This window comes from Tachypleus tridentatus, chromosome 12 (genome assembly GCF_004210375.1).
Source record: "Tachypleus tridentatus isolate NWPU-2018 chromosome 12, ASM421037v1, whole genome shotgun sequence".
NCBI lineage: Eukaryota > Metazoa > Arthropoda > Merostomata > Xiphosura > Limulidae > Tachypleus > Tachypleus tridentatus.
This window is the reverse complement of record NC_134836.1, coordinates 73682126-73706125: the sequence shown is the minus strand read 5'-3', so window position 1 is coordinate 73706125 and position 24000 is coordinate 73682126. Positions and strand designations below refer to the sequence as shown.

The 24000-nt window shown below is 31.3% G+C and overlaps 1 protein-coding gene across 6 annotated transcripts; it reads left to right on the top strand.

Annotated features, from left to right (window-relative positions):
• The first annotated feature begins 1449 nt into the window (after positions 1-1449).
• On the top strand, positions 1450-23568 carry LOC143233607 (putative citrate synthase 2, mitochondrial). 6 transcript variants are annotated; one of them, XM_076469996.1, is made up of 10 exons: positions 1450-1677; positions 4091-4141; positions 6106-6213; positions 7842-8039; positions 10752-10940; positions 11530-11729; positions 12914-13043; positions 13589-13690; positions 18394-18603; positions 19953-23568. In XM_076469996.1, exons 4-10 carry the CDS (start codon positions 7854-7856, stop codon positions 20115-20117), a joined length of 1182 nt encoding a protein of 393 aa, XP_076326111.1. In that variant the 5' UTR covers positions 1450-1677; positions 4091-4141; positions 6106-6213; positions 7842-7853; the 3' UTR covers positions 20118-23568. The 6 variants fall into 6 exon arrangements, with proteins under 6 accessions (XP_076326111.1, XP_076326114.1, XP_076326110.1 ...); XM_076469999.1 differs by having other exon boundaries at positions 1474-1681; XM_076469995.1 differs by having other exon boundaries at positions 1650-1809.
• The last annotated feature ends 432 nt before the right edge of the window (positions 23569-24000 follow it).

Genomic DNA, 24000 nt, shown 5'->3' with positions numbered 1-24000 from the left:
TTATTGAAAATGCTATTAATCCAACTTATAACTTCTATATTTACTTACTAATTTCAAATCTGTCAACTTTTCATACACTGCAACAAAGAATTGACAAGGAAAGGTTTAGAGCACCCTATAGCAACATAAAGAATCCTCGTAAAATAATCAAATCACCTTAAATTAGATTGAAAAACCAATTTATTCTTTAGATTTGAAAATTATACGTCTGTAAATTACTTTATTTTCTTTAGAACAAGTTATAATTGTGTAAATGAACAAAATTACAGCATTTGATCTTGTTTAAGAACACATAATAGTAATACATTTTTAGTTAGTTAACGTATACGTTACGTGGGGGTTACTACTAAAATTTTGTCGCTTTATTTCTGACACAAAGATCCATTTTTCAATCTTGCATATCGATACCATGACATTATTTTAAGCTTTGTCTTTTAAAACTGTAATTATATGTTAGCAAGAGGGTGCATGACATTAAGGTCGAAAAGTATATTAGCTTAGAAAGTTCTAAAAATTTTGACGTCGATTTTCTAGTAAATTCGAGGAATAGACTATGAATACAAAGTTTAATGGAGCATAAAACAAAGGAAAGTTGTATCTAGATGGCATAGGGATTCAAACAAATAATCTTTTGTTTCAGTTGTCATTGCAACAGTTAGTGTTTTCTTTTCAGTAACTTGATTAATCAGCCATAAACATGATAATGTTGTACAAATAAGTTTCTTCTATGTTAGTGTGGCTATAAACATGGTCTTCATGTTACCACAATGTTTAAGCTGGTTGGCTCAAACCCATATCCTTCTCCTCTAATGACCGACAATTTCCCCTTTTTCAGTCATAAAAGATTGCCTGCAACTGCTAAAAGACACACTTGATTATACACCTTGATTACCATGAATGCAAGTTACTGCTAGAAAGAAAAGTTTCAGCTTTAAAATGAATGGAACTCAGGAACTTGTAGGTTTTTACATTGAAGAAATAATTGTGATGTTCTACAAATGTTAATACGCAAGTATTCATGGTTTAGTTTTTTAGATTGTTCGTAAGATCAAATGAATAGGAGTAAAAATAGATTTGTTTCTTTCTTATGGTTTTTATCCTATATGTACCTCCATCAGTTTTAGATATAAAAAAAGAGCTCTGATCAATATAAATCAGAAACTAAAATACAATTAATATTAATATCAATAAGTAACTCAAACTTAAAGATTTCTAATGCCTTAAAAATAACAATTGATATCAATAATAAAATACTAATGAAAATTCCGGGAAAATTAAACTTATACAAATATTAATATAATAATAATAAAATGGGATATGATTAATTAATACATAGTGACATGTCATAGCAGTGAATATGAATTAATTCATATTGGTTACCTTTCCCAATTAGGCAATTCCCCCTTTTCCATACCGAAGGTGCACGTGTTGCTGTCGTTAGTGGCTTACGAAAGAATATAGATATATTTCGGTAACACAAATAAAGCAAAAGTAGTATATGATAATATTTCAAACTCCGTTGTTATTAAAATCAGTCATACATACATATAAATATGTAAATGATATTATAAAATCTTGACTATCAATTCATTGCTTTTTTTTAATGAACCATCTTAGTTGAACTTGAAGACTTGGGCATTTTGCCATGACATTAGACTTTCTACGACATCAAAATACGTGAGTAGGTAACTTGGCCATTTAGGAGTGAGGTTTATCCAAAAATAAGCTTGGTTAATAATCATATTCTGTGTTAATAATAGAATGGCACTTGTACGTGTTAGTTTTTACAGATTTAGCAGCTATGCACAGGTAATGTATGTATGTGCACATGTTAATATAACTCACTAAATCAAAATTATGCTCTTTAAATTAAAGTTTAATGTGTTTCACCTTTCAGTTTAAAAAAAATAGTATGAATATAATAACACTAAATTTCCAATTAGAACTAAGATTATGCTATATCCTTAGCCTGATAGAGAAAAACACAGCTAATCTGGCCATCAGTTCAACTAACTGAATATACTTTTGTTACTTATCTGTTTATAAACATAAAAATTGAAAACTGAATGTATTGTTTCATCAGCTGTTGTACAGTATCACACTGACCTACTGTGAAACACACTTAAAATGACCAGATGCCCAAACTAAGTTAAAATATGCTATTTGTAATTTTGTTTTGTACTGTGTTCTTATGTGAAGTATTTGTATAGACTACAAAATTAAAGTATTGTATTTAATATGTAGTTTCCAAATTTATGTTATATCATTACATGCTAATTTGTTCCTTATTGGGGTGGAAGGGGAAAGTTAATGTGGCTCAACATGAACATCACAAATATCCTTGCAGAAAAAAATGTCTTCCTCATTACAATGTTTTTTAAGTTGTGGTGCATACACTGCATGTGTCTGGTTATGTAAGACTTCTGTACTACTGAAAACAGATACTGGATATGACTGAATGAGGTAAGGCTGAAATATTAAATAACTTTAGTTTATGACATTCACCATTCACGTACTTCCTACATTTTGTTTTCCGTTTATGCTTATTAGTTGGTTGCTTATTTGTATGAGGCTGTGTTTAAATGTAATACGTGTGTTATTTGCTGTTCATTAACAGTATATATAATCTGTCAGATTCATTTGCAGCTAAAAAGTGTGGAAGTTAGATGCATAAAGTGATTTACATTTATTTATTAATTAGTTACTTTTTCATTTACTTTAGAAATCCTTTTAATAATATCACATCCAATTTGTACTTGGGACTCATTTTAGGTTTTTTTGTGGCCCTGGTGGTACAGAAATGTACAATGGGGCTGCTTCAAGTTTAGTTCAATTTTATGGGAAATATAAAAATGGCAATATATAGAAAATAAAAAATATTAATAAAGTATCAATGAGAAGTATCAATTCTATAATATATTGGAAGTACTACTTTTAATACAGTTCACTAGCACTGGGTTTTACATATTTCATCATGTTGAATAATTTTGTTTTTGCATGTTACATCACTCAGTGTAAAGAAATTATCTTATATTTCAGTGAATTAAGTCAATTTCTTCATGAAATGCATGTGGAATGATAGCAGTAATAAGTGAGAATAACTTTCATAATTATGGTGTTTTTGTTTAAATTTCTTTTCTGATTTGTTTGTTAATAGTCATCTTGCATAACCAACAGTCATGGACCCACTAGCAAAGCTGGTAAAAGATGCTTTGTAAAGTCATCTTAACAAAAGTTAAAATTCTGTTGGTTAGTGATTGTAGTCAAACTATGGAAAAACCTTGCATTACTAATATAATGATGTTCTTTGAAGAGGTTACTGCATATTTAGATGAGAGTGAAGATGTGGATTTGTAGTATCTGGATGTTCAGAAAGCATTTGGGAAGGTGTCACAAGGCGTATTAAGAAAAAAAATCTGTAGGTGTGGGAGATAAGTAGATGCACTTGACAGAAGAGTGACTGGGTAGATGAAAGCAGAATGTTATAATAGATGGAATTCAGTGCAACTTTCATACTGGATTACTGTTGCATGTGGAATGGAATTTTAAATTGCTTGTTAGGCCTCACTTTTAGTATGGTGTTCACTTGTGCATGGCATTAAGAAGGGCATTGAATAGTTAGAAAGGGTTTGTAAGAGAGCTGCTAAAAGATAAGATGAATAGACTGTCTTAAAGGATACTTTGAAATTTCTGTAAATGATTTCTTTCAAAAAACAAAAGGGTCAGAAGGGATCTTATTGAGGTGTTTAAAATAATTAAAGGAATTGATAGTATCACTGCTTTGTCTTTTTTCCTACTTAGTGGTGAAAAGTATAAGACTAAGGTATACAGATGTATATTTTAGCATGATAGTAATCATACTGAGACTAAACGTTTTTATTCATATTTTCTTTTAATATTTAGGGATTCAAACTGTTGTTAAAAGATAATAAATACTACATAGCTCAGAGTTTTAGATGATATGACATTTATAATAGTTTTTTTTTATCATATCACTGTTATTTCTATAATTGTTGTAGAAAAACATGACAGTATTTTTTGTTTTATTTAGTTGAACCTTAATGTTCTAATTTTTTTGTTTTCCCTTCAGAAGGCTATTTCAGCACTGTCTATAGTTTCGAGAAATTCCTCTGATACAAGTGTAAGTACTTGTTGGTGCTTAGTAGAATTTTTAATGAAGTTGATTATTTCTTTACATTGTTTATTTTAATTTTAAAAATGCATATTTTTTTCTACTTGTCTTTTGTGACAAATAGTTTTAAAAGAAGAGTTGATTGTTTGAACACTTGTAGAATCTACCACCGTATAATTTTACTTTATCAATAGGCCTGAGTGTAAAATATGTATTTAAGTAAGTAGTTTTTTAATGTTAAAATTCCCGAAATTTGTTTATTTTACAGTAATAATAATATATACTTTAGACTGGTATCAACGTATTACGAAACACTGAAATATTTTCCTGACTGTCACAATTTACTTTTGTTAGTATTATGGTCCAACAATGTAACATTTTAATTTATTATGGATGTGGAAATAGAATAGGTTTGTATTTAAAGTTTGAGCCAAGATTGTTTGATGTAGTTTTGTAAACTCACTCTTTTGTTCACTTTCAACTGAAAATATAAAAATATATGGATGATTTTGGGATTTTTTTAGGCCATCTATAGTTTGAAATGTGAGACATTTGTACTTATACTTTTGCTTATACTTTTTTAAAACTTTGTTTACTCTTGTGTTGCTTATACTTTTTTATAAGTGTAGGAACATGATTTTTTATGTTTATTGTTTGTTTAATTTGCATTATTATTGTTATTACCATCACTACTGATAAAAAATCCAAATGGAATTATAAAAAAAATTGTAAAAATTAACTGGGAATAATGAGGAACAAAACTTGGCTGATGAAAAAAGCAGGCTATAATACATTGACAAGATTCCAACTGAATAAAAAAGTTCAAATAGATAAGAATAATATACTAATTTAAATCTTAATATCAAAATATTTTGGCTAAGGATATTTAGGATATAAATAAAACTGCTAGACATTAATAAATTAAAAAATTTTACTTGTTTTAAGAGTAAACAAAAAACATACCGTGAAGTAAAACTAACAGTTAGGTAGGCTGTAGAACTGTGTATCATTTAAAATAAGGAACAGAAATTTCAGGATTTTAGTACTTTTTGATCATATTTTATAAGAAACAAAAATGCACTGCTAAATTCACACGAAGTGACTACAAGAATCAAAGAATCAAATTTTTTTTCTTTATAACCAAAATCCACCAATACAAAAACATGATTATCCAAATACAAGATTTTTCAAATCCATTAAAAAGAGGAATAACAAGATGCTAAAATCTTTCAGTCATATCAATGTAAGTCTTTTGAAAAGAATAAGTTTATTCATGTACATATTTAATAAAAACTGATAATGAAAGAAAACAAGAAAAACTAAAAACACTTGGTGACAATTAACTCATGAAATATAGCCCAGTCAACAGTGTAAATTGTTATGGAGTTCAACAGGTATATAAAGTGGAAAAAGACTTGGAAAGTTAAGACATTATGGGAAATATATCTAGAGAAGATCCCTTGCAGTTTCTTGATTCCTGTTGGCCTTGCTAACATTCACATTAAGAACTGAAAAGTGGGGAGCAATGAAAAAAACCTTTTAATTATTTACTTTGTTAAGCTTGAAGTATGATGAAGAAGACAGTATACGATAGATTACCAGAAGGTCACAAACTGAATCAAGCTTTTATGATGATAATTAATTAATTATATATAGCAAGTGGGTGGGTAAGTAGAAGCCATTTGGTCACTCACTTGTTCAGTAAACCGATAATGAATGAACTGTATTTTAATAAAGGTAGGATAAATATTCTATACACTTAGCTAAGCTTTGGTATAAAAATTATTTTGATAGAATGTTTTTGAGTTAACTCACTAGTAGGTGATATATACTCTTTTCAGCTAAAAACTATTTCTTATGCACGAAGAAAAATGGAGAAACTCTATATTGTGAAATAGACAAGCACATGAATTGTTTAAGTGCTTTTGTTTATTTTTTTCTTGATAAACAGTATTTAATATATTTATATCTAGGACTTAAAAGCATTACTAGCAGAAAAAATCAAAGAAGAACAGAGAAATGTGAAAAGTTTTAGAGAACAGTATGGCAACAAAGTTATTGGAGAAGTCACTGTTGATCAGGTAAGAAGTACATATCCATGAAGTTGTTGGTTAAAATTTATATTTCTAGTTAGTAATCTTGAAACACCATAATAACTAACAATAGTCAAACTTAATTGAAGTTGTCTTTGGGGCTTGTATTCTTACCACTTGTATTTTTCCTTCCTTTTCAAATGAGGGAAAATAGTTTGTGAAAATAATCTGAAATCTGTGCTTAAAATTTTATCATGTATCAGACTATGACACCATCTAGTGGTATAAAATGTAACATTTTTACTTTTATAAGATATGTTATCAGAAGGTGAAATAAACTGTAAATAAATATTCCAATAAGATTACATAAACAACATTGAGTTAAATTACTGTATTAATTCATATATTTCTTATGCATATACTTCCATATATTAAAGAATAAACTCTAAGATGCATTTTACCAAGGTAGTGACATTGTTAATGAGCTGTTTATGGAAAACATGATGTTTTATAATCCATATATAGGTTCTCTCACTATGGTTTCTTAGTTAAATACTGTTTACTTATTTCCTGGAATTGTGTAGTAAATTTTGTCTTAACCATGAATGATCAGAGATTGAATCAGTTCCGAAATGAAGAAAAGATTGGCTTAGAAAAATCTGTTGAGGGTTTTGGGGTATGAGATGAGGAACAGCAGAAAATTTTGCATCACACACCTGTGTGTTATTGCATCTTTTCCTGTTTGTAGTGACATCGTAATTTGTCAGGTTTATGGAAGATCTGAATCCTTTTACAGTAAGTGTCTGTGAGTTGTTGGCAATAAATGAAAACCACAGAATCTACTTGTTTTAAAATATATTCAAAACAAGTGAAATATATACAAACATTAGTTGCATTATTGGTTATCACAGTTGTATCCAGAGCTTTTGATAATTATTTTTCATAAAAGTTCACACAGGTGAGTTCAGTTACTTTAGAACACCCTTTGAAAAAACAAATTCTTCTCTATTCTGTTATTGCAATATAAGACTGTGATATTCACTTTAAAAATCAGTGTAACTGTTGGTTTCCACAGTTGTATTCAGAGCTTTGAATAATTGTCTCATTTTCATCAAAGACCACACAAGTGGGTTCAATTACTTTAGAACACTCTGTGACAAAATAAAGCTTTCTCCTCTGTCTATTATAACAATATAAACTGTGAAACATGCATTAGAAACCACTCATTATTGCTAAACTTATTTGTAGCCTATATTTTATTTTCAGTTTGTTTCCTACTTGTACTAACTTGGCCACATGTATATTGTTGGAATAAGGCTTGGAATGTTCCACAAACTATGAGGCATTATCATACAACAATACTTATTTAAAGCAGTGATGAAAATTTGGAAGGTTTAAGTAATATGATGCCAGTTCACAACAACTGGTTCATTATGAATTTTGTAAGCAAACCTGTGATAAATTATCACTTCTAAAAAATACTAAATTTGACACATTCTTTATAACTATGTAACTCATAAGTACCTTCTTAAATTTAAACAAAGCAGTCATATATATCTAATCTCTTTGGTTGCTTAAAAGTTTTACCAACATGCTCTCTATGTGTGTAAGATTCACTTCACTGATACTATACACTAAGAGATTGTATAATGATTTTACTATTCCTCACCACACAGGTCTATGGCGGGATGCGAGGAATCAGAGGTCTTGTAACAGAAACCTCTCACTTGGATCCGGAAGATGGTATTGAGTTTCGGGACTTCACCATTCCTCAGATCAGAAAATTACTCCCTAAAGCTCTTGGTGGGGGAGAACCTCTTCCAGAAGGCTTGTTCTGGCTACTATTAACTGGAGAAGTTCCTTCAGCTGAGGAGGTATGGTATAGCAAGAAAGAATTTAAGTCTTAAGGAGGAAACAGAAGAGTGAAATAGATTCGCATCAAATTTTTTGAAATAAGTACAACAATTCATAAAAATTAATTAAAAAATGTTTCTATGATACACTTAGGCATGATTAGTCTTTTTCAAAGTTCTCATTATTTTAAATTAATTGGAAATTTCACCAGGGTAAGTTTTTAAGCTGTGTAAATTAAGGTAAGGAAAGTTTAAATCACCAGTCACTAGCTTACATTACTGGACACTTGCTGGGCTTGAACCTAACTGTTATGGCCACTGCTAGATGTTTGTCATATTACTCTGAAAGTTACCTGCGAACTATTCTGGCAGTTAAAAGAAAAGAAGCTTTGTGCTCATAGTGCCAGATATGGTCTATTATTAAATCTATGTATGTGATAATAATCACATTTCCTAATAGGAAGTTAAAGGATACAATATTAAGTAAAATGCTACTTAAACATGTTGAAACTTTGTAGAATGAACAGCAACTGCCTGTTGTGGAGACGCAAGTGTAGAGGGCGATGTTTCAAAAGTCTTCTGCCTTTTGCCTTCAGGTAGAAGACTTTCAAGACATTGCCCTCTACACTTGTGTCTCCATAGCAGGCAGTTGCCATCCATGCTACAAAGTTTCATCATGAATTATCTATCTAAACAATCTATCAAAGAATACTTTAACATGTTTTTACTTGCAACTTTAAACTTGGAGTCTTGGTGGAAGATGTGTAACATTGAAGACCAACAAGATTAACGGGTTTATCAGTCAATAATCATGGCATGTGTGTGTCATCTTTATTTCCCTGGTTGTTGTACCACTTGCAGCCAGCATCATTAATGTAACTTTGGTTATTTTGTTTTTCAACTGGCCTGAATGTTTACAGTCATACTTTAATTATCAACTGGAAACAGCATTCCATAACTTTGATGGTCATTGGTTAGAACCCACTGATTTGTGCTTTTAGCCACTGCTAATTTTAAGCTAAGGCTGTTAAGAGTTCAAAATGAAAATAAACTATTGTTTAAGGGGGAGGGGGAACTTAGTCACATTTGTTATGGGGTGTTTTCTGTGTTTTTTTTTGTTTTTTTTGCTTTCATATCAAAACATTTATAGCACCATGTTGAATGACTCTGTGGCAAAGCTCCATCTATGTTGGTAATGTACAATTGGTCCATGAAAAATGGCTTGTTTCTTTTTATATTTTTGTCTTATGTTTTTGTAGAGTATAATTTCAGATGGAGTTTTTTGTCTAGACATGGCCATACTTGGTGTATTGATTTTTTTTCTTCTAAGGAGGTCTGTGGTTTCTTTGATTATTACAATGATGGCTAATTTTCATTTACTTTCCAGTTTTATGTCATTTATTGTGCTTAATTTTACAGAAAAGTAAGCTTGATATTGTAAAATCCTTTTTTGATCAAATTCTTTAATTAATGTCTGTTGGGATTTAAGGTAGCATTGACTTCATATTTCTTCCAAATTCTGGTAATATGATAGTGTCTCCAAGTCTGTTTCTGGTTACCTGCTTTGAAGACCTTGTTTATAGCCTGTTACCTTGTCCCTGTTTTCTCTCCTTTGAAGGACCAGTAACATTCATGTTGTACCCCATTAGGACAGCAGGTTTCAGATTTACATTGTTAAAATCAGGAGCTTCTTGATTCCTCTCAGTGGACACAGCAAATAGTCTGATGTGTCTTATGAGCAAAATCTCTATCTCTCTCTCTCTCTCTGATATCTGAAAAACAACCCCTGATATATTTCTTTTCATGTGCCATGTTGCACGTGAGATGATGTTTGTGATTAATAATTAGGCTGTAACATACATAGTCACCTTATAATAATCATTGCTGATTGCAGGCCCTTTCTCTAGCTTGTCACATTCCTGAATGTCCAGACAGCATCAGTCCACACACATACCAACTAACCTACTAGATGTTTTCTCAAGGACATTGCTAATTCTTGCAGCTAATCCAGCTGCAGAATGTTCAGTTTTTGTATTGGTTTTGCAGACCTAACAAAAGAGATGTCATGACACTCAATATTTTTTGTTTTTTTTCCATGGTTTCCGAAAATTCGGGTTACCTTATATATGAGATCGTCCTATAATCGGAACAGTGTGGTATTTATAAGAAGAGCAAAGAAAAAAAAACATGTTTGTAATGTTCTGTGGTAAAGTGAGGTCTTTGAATTGGTACTTTTTTGTACATGGAATGTGATTATAAAATTCATATTTGTAAGCTTAATCATGTTTGTTTGGGTACAAAACTTTTATCTTCACAATACTGTATCTTTTCCATGTGCTTTATTATTTGCCATGTTCTTCTATTAATATTTTTAATTGAAGAAATATATAATAATGGAATATTACAAAGTATAAAAGATTCTTAATATGTATATATTTGTTATTATTAAGGAGTACTTGGAGTAGTTAATTTTGAGAGATAAATAAAAGGTACTGAATTATTTTGGGGAAGATGAAGAGTTCAAAGCTTGGAGTTTTTGTGGATATTATTTTTAATGGGGTTAGTTTGGAATTATATAATTGAAATAGCAGTCTGAATTACAACCAAGAAAATCTTCAAATTTAGTTATTGTTTATATCTTTTGGATTAAAAAAAAGTGTTGGTTCTCAAATCAGCAAAAATTAACCTCTGTGTTCTGGTACCTTGATTAGTCCTTTATTATTATAAATTTAGGTGAAATCGTTGTCAAAAGCGTGGGCAGAGAGAGCTGATCTTCCCTCACATGTTGTAACAATGCTGAACAACTTCCCAGGGCATCTTCATCCAATGTCCCAGTTCAGTGCAGCTATTACAGCATGTAACACGGAAAGCAAGTTTGCAGAGGCCTATAGTAAAGGTGTTCCCAAAGCAAGTTACTGGGAGGTAAAATTTTGTTTCTGTTTACCGTGAAAATTTGTGGAAAGTCACAAACAGCAATAAAATAAGTGATGGAATGAATTGGTCATAACATGTTTGGACCTCATTAAGCCAAGGAAAATACTAAAACTTACTTTGCTGTTGTAACTTAAAAACTGGAAAGTTTACTGTTTTAAAAGATATTATTCCACTGAATTGTTGTGGATATTTTTAATTGTTGAAATTATAGTTTTGTTTTAATTAGGCTATAATGTTAATCAAAAGATATGCTGAACTATAATGTTCTGAGTTCTATTAATACAGCTACCTGAAATGTTTTTATTGTTGAAATTACAACAGTCGTAACAGGATTACTTTCACATGTTTTTGTAAGGTTAATAACAGCCATTGTAACTTTAAAAGGCAATTGATAAAACATAAGCATGATTTAGAAAAACTACAGTGACACTGGACAGTATTTTTAAAATAGGTGGGTTTATTTGGGTTATTTTCTTTTGAAAATAACAAATACTTAGTTTGATTGTAATCAGTGCATTCCCTGTACTGTATGTCTTGTAGTATTTCAACAATTAAGTTTTTCTGTATATCCTCTCAGTACACATTTGAAGATTCTATGAATTTAATTGCAAAGTTACCTCCAATTGCTGCCACAATCTATCGTAACTTGTATCGAGATGGAACTAGCATTGGTACCGTAGATAAGGAAAAGGATTGGTCAGCAAACTTTACATCTATGCTTGGCTATGATAACCCAACATTTACAGAACTAATGAGATTGTACCTTACTATCCATAGGTAATTAATTACCTTATTTTTGGAAGCTTAGCTTTTGTTTATTGCTAACTATTTTAGTGTTGATTTCTTTATACTGCAAGTTGTATACCTTAAAAATGGTGTAAGTACGAAGAGATCTGAATTTTTAAAGAAGTTATAAACACCAGTTTATATTTTAAGCATGCAGCAGAGGAGGAGGGAACCTGATATTTTAAAATTATTTTTTCTTTATGTAGCCCATTTAAATTTTTTTTTACATAAATTTCACTTCCTTTTACATTTGTAAACAAGTATATTGTTGAATTATATAAACATTTTGAAATCGTAACTAATTTTATATTAAAGTAAAGTTAATGGCTACTAATGTTGTTACTATTAATATGCTGTGAAGAAAATTATTCAAATAATCAATACACAATCAAAAACTTTGTTCTAAGACTTATCAACAGCCTTAAAACAGACACTATGTGTTCTGACTTTGAATCGTGTAGTGTCTGTTTTAAGGCTGTTGATTAGTCTTAAAATAAAGCCCTTAATTTGAAACTTGAAAACTATAGATGTTTTGAATACTTTAATCATACTTACATAAGAAACATGTAATGTTTGTAACCTTTTAACTATAATTTCTTTTTTCATTTTTATGTAAGTATATATACACAATGTAAAACTAATATATTTCTGAAATTCTATCTCCTACAATTTTTAAGTTATTGATGCTCAAAAAACCTTTAAACTATTGGCTAAACATTTTCTATAATTTTCATTACATTAAGAACTCTATTTATTTTTGTACATAAAGTAAACTTTTGAAGAGATGAAAGCATAATTATTATTGTTTTTATTTAAATTTTTATATTTGATTCTTCATAGAGTAATAACAGTTTACTTTCAATTGGTCGACATCCAGATAAGACATGCACAAAATAAAATAGTAACTTGTAACGGAGATGTACCATATAAATACGTAAAGCCTCTAGTTACATAGTTTTTAATGTTTGTTTATATACTAAGTACATTTAAAATAATTCACTCTTGTACATTACAAAGTTTTCAGATATGAAATATGTACTAGATACATTTTTCTGCTTTTTATATTTGTTGTTTTTCTTTATTAAATTATTACTTTTATCTTCTCATAATGGTCAGAGCAAAGATAGCCTGTTGTGTGGTTTTGTGTTAAAACAATGTTTTTGTATCTTGTACAGTGACCATGAAGGAGGTAATGTCAGTGCTCACACTGTTCATCTAATTGGAAGTGCCCTTTCTGACCCCTACTTGGCATTTGCAGGTGGTATGAATGGCCTTGCTGGACCCCTCCATGGGCTAGCAAATCAGGTTTGCTTAGAATTAACTTTTCCTGCAGGTTTTGCTAATGAAATGAAAAACAGTTTTTGTGTGTGTATATATATAAAAGTAATTTATATTTCACATGATGCTCATCACAGTTAAAAAAAAAACTCTTCTAGTTAAATTACACAAATATATATTTTATTCACACTTCTTTCCATGTAAAGAATATTACTCTGACAATAAAATCTTTCATCCTATTTATTCAGCTGAATGTGTTATTATTTTTATTTTTTTATTGATTAAATAAACTAATTAAATATACATGACAGAAAGTAGGTTCTATTGCATGAAAGAATCATGTAAAGTTACTTCTTATAAAAGGTTATTCAAAAGTCACTCATTGATGTCGAGGAGAAATAGTGAACTTTGGCATCACAAATGTTCTATGCATTGCCACCTGTGCTTAGCAGTTTTTGGCACGCACAGAACATTTGTGATGCTGCAGTTCATGTTTCATATAAAATGTAATTTTTGAATAATCCTGTAGGCAAATTATGTAAATGGAGTGAAAATTATTAAATATTTTTCAGGAAGTGTTGGTTTGGCTCACAAAACTTCAAAAAGATTTAGGACCTGATGCAAGTGAGGAACTAGTTAAAGAGTTTGTTTGGAAGACTTTAAAATCTGGTCAGGTACGTGTGTAATTTCAGTAGACCTGATCATACAGAAAATAATTACATAGAAAACAATTACATCTTTATAAATTTATTTTAAATGTTTTCAACAGAATACAAAAACGTAACCTGAATGGAATGTTTTTGTGATGTATGAAAAGAAAACATTAAAATAAAAAATAAAAACAAAATTTCAAAACCTTTTATTATTGAATAAGTGTCTCAGAGTTTGATAACTTTAAGTTAATAACAGTGAATTTTTTGTAGTGGTATCTAAATTATTGTTTTTACTTCTAGTGCTCAGCTTTTAATGGTAAATAAGTATGTACACTTTTAATTAAAAACTTGTATGAAATTTCACTATGTTCACTAATTAATTGCAAAAAATATTCACTTATCATTTTGCATCCAATTATTGTTTTTCCTATAACGTATAAGGACTTACTTTTATGTACTAAACTATTAGTGTTTATCCTTACTTTTGAAAGTTTGATTTTTCCTTACATGGATGTCTATCTGGTATTAATGCATTCTTTTACACCTAGCATACGTTACCTAAAAAAGGAACTTGAGGGTTAAGTGTAATTTTTTCTATCTCTGTATGTATGTATGTGTGTGTGTGTGTGTGTGTGTGTGTTAACACTAAATCAAAGAATAATAAGGATTCTTTTTGTCCATCTGGACTACTCTTATCCACTAAGTTGAAGTAAAACGTTAAAAACACAACAAAAACTCAAATACAGTTCTTATCATTCAAATATTTGTTAAGCTATCACATAAACTTTTTTAAATTAACTGTAACTACCAAATTCTGAGGCAACCAAAGGCCAACTGTTCAGTTTATGATAGAGGAGAGTAAATACTAGATATATTACAGAAGTACACTGAAGATGTGTATTTCAGAGATTCTAGAGGTTGTGTAAGTGCAACATGTAAACTGAATAATGGATAAAAATGTTTTTATTCTTCACAGAAACATCATCAATCTTTGTCAAGCTAGCATTGTCAGTTCACCATATTTTGAGTACAAACACTTTTGTATTATGTTGCAATTTCTTGTGTACAACAGACTTGTACATTTTAATGAAAGTTTCCCTCATTTAATGTGGATACATTTAGTAAATATAAAATTATAATTAATGTTCCTTCTCTAGTAGATAGTTGTAAATGGACCAACACTGCACATTTGTCTAACTGGAGTGCAAACAGTTCTGTAATATTAAAGGTTATACTGAATAATTTGCCCTTTTCTTATGTGTCCCTGCTTTCAGAATGACTTGAAATAACACTTTGTAGTTACAGAATACAGTGACACATGCAAATAATGGTTTCCAAGTTAACAATACAAGGAAACAGAAAAATGTTCATGTGACTTGAATTACTTACACCTATGGTAATCCATCATCATCAAGCAATGAGATTTAAATTCATGATTGTCAATACTGATTTCATATACGTAGTAATTTTTTTTTTTGTTTTGGGGTCAGAAGGTTACTATTGGTAAATTAATTTGTAATTAAAAGAGTGTAGGTCAGTTTACATCACAATTTAGAGTGCATTTAGTATATTGTTTTCAATACTCATTGTTTATCTTTGAACTCCTAACTAAACCTAGGCTTTATGACAGGGGTGTGCAACATTTTTCGTCGGTGGGCCATATAACCAACTTCATCAATCAAGCGGGGCCACTTAAAAAACAAGCTTATTCGTGTACATGCACAATAAATTTAAAAAATTCTCAAAATGAAAGCAATAATATTTTATATTTTTGCATGAGTGATCATTTTAGTGCAACACTTGAAATTTGAGTCCTTGCAGAGCTTGTCAATATCAGCTTTGACAGAAGTGGTTGCCACTCTTAACTGACTGGTCAAATGTTCATCAATCAGCTGACTTCTACATTTGGTTTTGATGAGCTTCATTTTGGAGAAAAATTGCTCACAGCAGTAGGTGCTACCAAAAAGGGAGTCAATTCTTTGTGCATGACGGGACAAATTGGGAAACTTTTCGCGTACACAGAGTTTGTAAAGTCTAGCAAACTGTTTTCAGAGAATTTCCTTTTAGTGTCCATGTCAGCCTGCAGTTCAATGAGTTCCATTTGGCAATCATCAGGACTGTCTTCCACTGCCAAATCAAAAGGTTGAGCGAACAATTTCAATCTAATTTCAGTTTGTCTGAAATCTGGAAATCTGTTTGCAAACTCATCACGCAGCTTTTGTACACTGGTTCCATATTTGGTGCAATCCAGATTAGGAAATTCCAGTTTCCTGGTTGCAAGACATGTAAAATGGGTCAATATGGCTCTTCTCAACTGAACCTGGAAAAGTTCCAATTTCTTCTCAAAAGCACAAATATGCTCAAACAACTTATTCACAAGTTGACTTTTCCCTTGTAGTTTTAAGTTTAAATCAGACAGATGCTGTGTAATGTCTGTGAGGAATGCTAAGTCATTCAGCCAGTTCTCATTGCTCAAGAAGTCCACATTCTGACGTTTGCTCTCCATGAAGAACTTAATCTCCTCTCGCAGATTCCAGAATCTCTTCAAAGTAGCAGCTCTACTAAGCCAGCGTACAGCAGAGAAGTACAAAACATCTGAATACTCACTGTCGAGCTCATCTAAAAAGTTTTAAATTGTCGATGATTTAATCCTCGTGTTGAATATAATTTACGCATTGGACGACATTTTTCATGACTTCTGCAAAATCCAGAACTTTGGTGCACAAGCTCTCTTGGTGAATAATGCAATGGCTTACAACTACGTCTTGTGCTCCAATTGCAGTTAGAAATTTCTTGGTGAATCCATTTGTCCTACCTGTCATGGAAGGAGCACCATCTGTTGTAACACCACATAATTTATAAGGATTCAGTTCAAACTTTTCTACAACCTTAAGCACTTGTTCACAAATATCCTGTCCTGTGGTTGTGGAGGAAAGGCTTGCCATATCTAAAACTCTTCGAAAACATCAAAGCCTGCAGTAACAGCTCTGATGAAAATGACAAGTTGGGATGTGTCATTGATATCAGTGCTTTCATCAAAGCCAGACTGAAAGCTTCACACGAATTCAATCTCTCTTTCAAAGTTTCTTTGATGTCCTTTGAAAGATCTTTTGTCCTGCGTGAGACAGTAAAGCGGGAAAGGCTAGTTTGCTCCACCAAATATTTTTCTCTGGACATGCATATTCTGTGAATATTGTTAAACAATTTTAATAAATTCTCCATCACTGAAAGGCTTTCCCTTTTCTGCCATACATTCACAAAGCTTAAAACTCAGTTTTGTCACCAGTTCTGAATTTTTCTTGAAAGTGGTAAAAACACCTTGTTGCTTTTCAATGGATGTTTTAAATGTTCAATTTTGTCCTTTCGTGCCTGACCAACAATTTCATCAAACTGGGAGGGTGCTTAGTTGCGTAATGTCGCTTAATATTGTACTCTTTCATGACTGCAATTGTAGTTTGACAGACGAGGCAGACAACACCTTGATTATGTGGGACAACAAGATATTTTGTGCACCATTCACTGTTGAATAACCTTCCCTCATCATCAATTTGTCGTTTCTTAACTGCTGACATTTTACTAGCCCTGAAATCAAAACAAAAATTATTCTCACGAAAATAGCAAAGTAGAAAAAACATAGAATTTATTTACACATGGAACCTCTTATGGACAGAAACACATGTTTCTAAATTGGCATCCCGATCATAGCCTTCCGGTACTTAAATTAATTGAGAATAGCAAAATACAGTGTGACCTCGCCTATTCGCGGTTCGCCATTCGCGGGTTATGCGCGAACTGCGTTTTGTAGGTCACAGAGACTGAAAGGGCTTTTCGAGGAGATTTCTGTTGTATTTACTCAATCAAGCCGTTTTATCAATTGTCGTCTTCACCAAACAAGATTGGACTGCTATTGGCTGACTGCCTCAGCTTCCCCAACAACGCAAACGGCAAAGCACAGCCCGGTAACGCACGGTACAATTTAGTGAAATACATAACAGTATGCAATATTGCTACATTATTACTGCATCAATGAGTATAAGTATCATTAGTGTTTGGGAAGCATTTCATATAGTATATAATCGCATACATATACGTTTTAAAACTGCATCCAATATTCGCGGTTTTCGCTATTCGCGGGAGGGTAAAGAACGTAACCCCGCGAATAACGAGGTCACACTGTACATAGAATCAGATGCATCTGAAAGCAAAATTTTAATAAATTCAGTAAAGTCACAACAATATGCTAAATAATAATCAATTTACCTTCAATCTCTTGTAGTAACTGTAAAGGTAATAAAATTTTCACCAATAATGAATGACGGACAGCAGAGGTTAGGGAAAATTGTCGCCAGCGGGCGAAGGCGAGGTTCAGGACATGACGTTGAGTCGTAGACAATAGTGCTAGTGCACGTCACCTATTCATGCCCTAAGGAGGCCGACCAATCGAATTCGGCCTGCTCCTCTCTAGCAAAGATAATTTTAGAAGTTTGTCGAGTCGAAGCCTGGGAATCCTGTAGGATCGATGCTTTTAAAATATTCCATTTGCGTTGGATTACAGATCAGGCCACATGGTTAGATTACAACAACTAGGGCCACACTAAATGGCTTGGCGGGCCAAGTTGTGGCCCGCGGGCCGCCTGTTGCACACCCCTGCTTTATGAGAATCTGTGTTTTGACTTGGAGCCACACTGTTGGTGTATTTAATTTTTGTTACATGCTCTACCCAGGTTGTGCCAGGTTATGGGCATGCTGTTCTAAGGAGGACTGACCCTCGTTACATTGTTCAGCGAGACTTTGCACTGAAACACCTTTCTGAGGACCCGTTGTTCAAGCTTGTTTCTCAGCTGTACAAGATTGTTCCTCACATTCTGCTTGAACTGGGGAAAGTGAAGAACCCATGGCCAAACGTTGATGCTCATAGTGGGGTTCTTTTACAAGTATGTGTTTTATATTACTTACGTTTTAGCTACAGCATAGCAACTCATAAAATAGCTCTGAGTTTCATTTTTAGTTGTTGTTGTACAAACTTTTAACTCCGGACTGATTTGAAATCTAGTTAGTTTTTGACACAGGAGGTTAAACCCTTTTGTAAAGTAATTTACTCTATTCCTGCTTAAATTAATTTCAATTTGAGGGTAAGCTGATAGATACTGATGAGTAATAATATTAAGAAAAAATCTTAATTTAATCTAATCCTGCCTAAAAGTATTGTAAGTGCTGTAGTTATTGAAAATTCTCATTTTAAATCACAGCTTTTAATTATGATTTTTTTTCAGACTGTTTAAAAGTTTGGGAAAAAAAGAAAAATGTGAAATAAGAATGTCATAAGGCCATGTTTGGTATCAAAATGTGATTTTAACCATGCTTCAAACATCTGTTGTTAGTATGAAATATCCTATAAATGCAGGTAATAACAAGTTGTTTTTTAAAGCAATCATAAGCTTGGCATATTAATTGAAGAAAACTGTCTCTGGGAAAATAATGTAATATTGTGCCTTCATATAAATTATATCAACATTACTGGAACAACACTGAAGTAAAGTTTTCAGTATTTACACATGTACTTAAACTGTTTGATAATTTTATATTCACTTAAGAAAAAATTCTTAAGCTAGTGAGGATATATTTGGAACTTAAGTTATCCCTTCAAGTTTATTATTTATGATTGGTGAGCAGTTATTGTGAGAGAGTTACCAAGTTACAAATGGTATTTATATGGATACCAGGCATATGCAGTGGCAGTGTGGCACAGATCACCAACTTGATGATATTTACATTAGATTGAGGAATTTGGAGATGTGTAATGAAAAAGTAAAATGCAACATGTATTGTTACTGTAATGTATGGTGTTACTTTACTAACTTTTCTTTGTCTGTTCAGCTTAAACAGATAATTGATAACTTTATATTATGTGCAATATTACACTTTAAACAGACTTTATAAGTTAGACTTCTTCCATATTTTACAAAACTCTCAGGACTAATTCACTTTAATGACTTCTAACTCTAGTTGATTTTGTCTCACTAGAGGGCTGATTAAGGCTGGCTGCTCTAATATTGGTTCTTCTTACTAACTGTATATTTTTTTATCTATCTTTTATACATTCTTGTTGCTGTATGGTGCATGACTGTGAGCTGTGTGAAACCAGCTGGTCATGAGGTATTTTCAAAGAAGAGTTGGACTGTTTCTTCTAGATATCCTAAAAATATCTGACACTTCTAGGCTATCAAGGACAACCTAGATACGTGATACATTGCTCACTTTCCATAATTTCTTCTCATTTCAGTATTTTGGCATGACGGAAATGCAGTTCTACACTGTTTTGTTTGGTGTTTCTCGAGCCTTGGGAACTACTGCCTCATTGGTTTGGGACCGAGCGCTTGGCCTTCCAATTGAACGACCTAAGTCCATGTCAACAGAAGGTTTGATGAAACTTGTTGGTGCTGTCTAATCTTCTCTTTATAGTAAAAGATGAGACACCATTAACAACTAGTTAGATTTCTTAATATATATTTACAGTCAAGAATCTAAAAATAACAACTGTGGTACTTGTATCATGGCTTCTAATTTTGTGTACTTGTACAAGTGATATACTTGATAGTTGGAGTAAAATAGAAGTTATATTTTTACCTCATGTTAACCGATTGGAACATTAGTTGCATTTACTTTGCAGTAAACAAGTAATTTAATGAAAAGTTTTTTGTTTAGAGAAAGATAGGACAAAATGAAAATAGTATGTACTAAATTTCTTTTAAGTAAAATATCCAGGGTTTCAGGTTGACAAATGGTGAGTTTGACCAGGTAACTTTTTAATCTTGTTTGAAAAAAACAAACAATAAACTTGTTTTCTAGGATAAAACGTGGATATAAGAAATTAAAAGATAATTACTTAAAATGTTTAAGGACTTGCATATTTCTTCAAAATAAAAACATTTACCTCAACAGATTACTTAGTGTGACGTGCACAAGTTAATTGTTTCCACATGTTTAAAGTGTGTATCATGTGATAGACAAAACATCTGAATCATCACTTATAATAAGTTTTAAATTAATATGTTGCTTCTTAATTTAATTAATAAATAATAATAGGGAAGTTTCCCAAATTTTGTTAGTCTGTATAGATGAATTCCTGTGATATTTTAGTGAGAATGTTTGTATTCTCTTGATGAAGTGTCCCTAGTCCAACATTTTATCATTGTATAATTTCTATTCTTCCTCATTTTTAGAATGAAATGCAAAATAAAATCATTTTATTAGAATTTTGGCTTTGCTAGAAACAAGTAAGCTTGTTTTAAACTTCATCCAATCTTTAGGATGTTAGTCAGTTCCAAGATTCTGTGTTCCTATGTTTTTTTTAATGTTCATGTGGAATAAATCCATATGTTTTGGAACTTAAAATATATCCAAGTATTTCTGCAAACATAAAAATAAAAGTTTGAACTATTTGCTCAGGTTTAAAAAAATTAATGTTAGGTTGCATAAGTTTATCATATTTTTTGTTCATAATCAAGTTTAGATACAAGAGAAAAATACACCTATGGCTCAATGGCTAATTAGGGTAACTGAGGATTGTTACATTACAATGTAGGGCAGTGTTGGAAGGTTTGTTTGAAGATAGTTCTAATAAACATTGGAATGTTCATGAGCTGGTATTCAGACAGTGTCACTTTTTGTTTTTATCTTGTTACCAGAATCTGTTTGAAAAAACTTTAAACAGTAATCACACATTACTTTTCACTCCAGTGGAAAATTCAATCCTTAGATTTGTATAGTGTCTGGTTTTTAGACCAATACCGTTGTATTAAAACATTAGATCTACTTACATTTCCATACATTGAAGAAAGACATTATTGTGAACCACAGGAGAGGGAAACGAGGTACATTTAGGGTTTCATTCAAAAGTATAAATGTATACTTTTACAGTGATACTGTCTCCACTTTAACTTTTTCATGTAGTCTGAGGTCTGTATTTACTTTTTCTTTACCAAAGTTTTTCTGCTTTTTGAATAACTATTTTCATAATTATTTATAGATTTGACTGACATCTTTATTTAAAGTGTATTTTTAATTAATCTACAAAATGTGACTAATAATAAAACTTTCTTTTGTAACAGGTCTGCATGTATATTTTCTAATTGAACTACTAGTGTTACTCTGACCTGTTTGACGTTTATTTATTATTATCTTGTTTATTAGATATGTTTAGTTAATTGACAATGTTAACAAAAAACAAGATGTAACTGATAACGTTGTTTGTTGTTGAAGCTTCTAATTTAGTTTCTAATCGAACTGTTACTGTTGATTTGCTCAGTTTATTTTTTATTATGTTTGTTTAATCTGTCGACAGTTTTATGGTAAAAGCTCTGTCATTATTAACCTGCTTGGAATAGTGAATGTTAAGTAAAGATTTGTTTCATTTAAGTTAGTTGCAGTTTTGTAATTGGTCCCAAGAGGGCGCTCTTGCAGTGCAAGTTTACTTCATGGGCATCATACACTGTATCAAATATGTATATATATGAAAAATGTATATTTTCAGATTTAAGATATAAAAATGTCATCACTGTTCTGTTTGACATTTTTAAACTACAAATGAATAGTTTATTTCATTTATGTGAAATAAAAGTTTTTAATTACATATAAGCTAGTAGTTATAGTGGCATAATATGTAAATTAAACAAATTAGTACTATCAAAGGCTTAAACTATTGTTCATTAATGTGTTCCAAACTGTCAGAAGTCAAAATCCACCCATCATTACAGCTCTGTGAGAATGTCCAATTTCTTTAATGTTAGGCATTTCAACACATTTTCAGCTTAATCTGTTTAGTATTAACCAACTGTCACATGAACTGTGGCACTAGTTGATATTTGAGATATCTGGCTGGTGTATGTGTCCATAATTTGTCCATGTCTTTCTGGTCGATCTTTCATTAGTTTTATATTCGTACAATTCACATAAATACAGTATCTCTTGTATACAAATTGCTTCAGTGCTCCCATCACTTTAAGCTAGTTATACTTGTAGATTTGACAACAGAATCTCAATTGGTTTCTTATAACACACAACAAATTTTCAATTTATGATTAACTAAGGAAAGCAGTTGAAAAGTTGGTAGTTTTTTTATGAAAAAGTCTGCAACAGTAGTGAATGTATAGAAGGTTACAGATAATGGTGTACAACTTAGATAATATATACCACCACTTCAGTCATCTTACTTCACAACCTCTGAAATAATACACTTTCAATGAAGAACTGTGATAAAAAAAAATGTTCATTTAGATATGTTATTGACTGGTCTGTATTTTCATAAGATTTACTTCATTACGTTGTAATTTCTCTACCCTAACTGTATATTTAGTCATTAACATTTAACACCCAAGTCATGAGAACTTATTTATTACTACTTCATCACTTCCCTTTTATTTTAAATTCAACAATTTAATTTCAAGGAAATAACTAGTGTTTAGATAGAATAAAAGTTTTCTTGTTTTCTCAATGTTTAGTGTAGTTGTGTCTAAGAAGTTAAATAGAATTCAAAACATCATTTTTACTACTTCTGAACCTTATGATCTGTTTGGATTTTGATAGTTGTTTTGAAGTGTTTTGTTTTCTTACATGTTGTGTGGCTTCAAGTTAAGTCAGCTATGAAAGTTTTATTTGGAAGTTCTCTTCTCACCTAATTAGGTTTGAAATTTCAAGTCTTTCAATAACTGTAATTGTGGTTTTATATATTTATATAGAAAAGTTTACACAGTTGTACGTGCTTATATACCAAGAAACCCTGGATGTAGCATTTGTTATCCAATGAGAACATTATGTATGGATATACTTAATTTCATACATTTATCTGGAGTGTAGACTTTATTTTTGATTAAATAAAATTATGCCTGTGTGATGTGGCAGTATGTTTTACGAATGTTGTGTAAGTTTATGTCACTGGCTTTAGAAGTAGTCTTAAGAAATAACACTAGTCACTTTTCATCACATAGCAGAAAATGTGCATACCCATTGAGAAAAACCTATTTTGACTTCTCAGCAACTTAATCTTCAAACTCTCAGCATCTTTCACTGGTAAAACGTACAACCACCCCATGTATTAGGTTGAGGAATAATTCGTGAGCGGTTTTAAATAATTTCATTCAAGCATTACATGCAAGACTATACAATACTTCAATGCACATTACACCCAAAACATTTATTATGATACTTTATTTCATGTAATACCTAGGTATATAGTATGCATTGTTTTAAACGAAATTGCAAGAAATTAAATGCGAAAAGCAGATGGTGTCGAAAATGCTCGATTTTGTCCACTTGACATTCCATTTAATGAA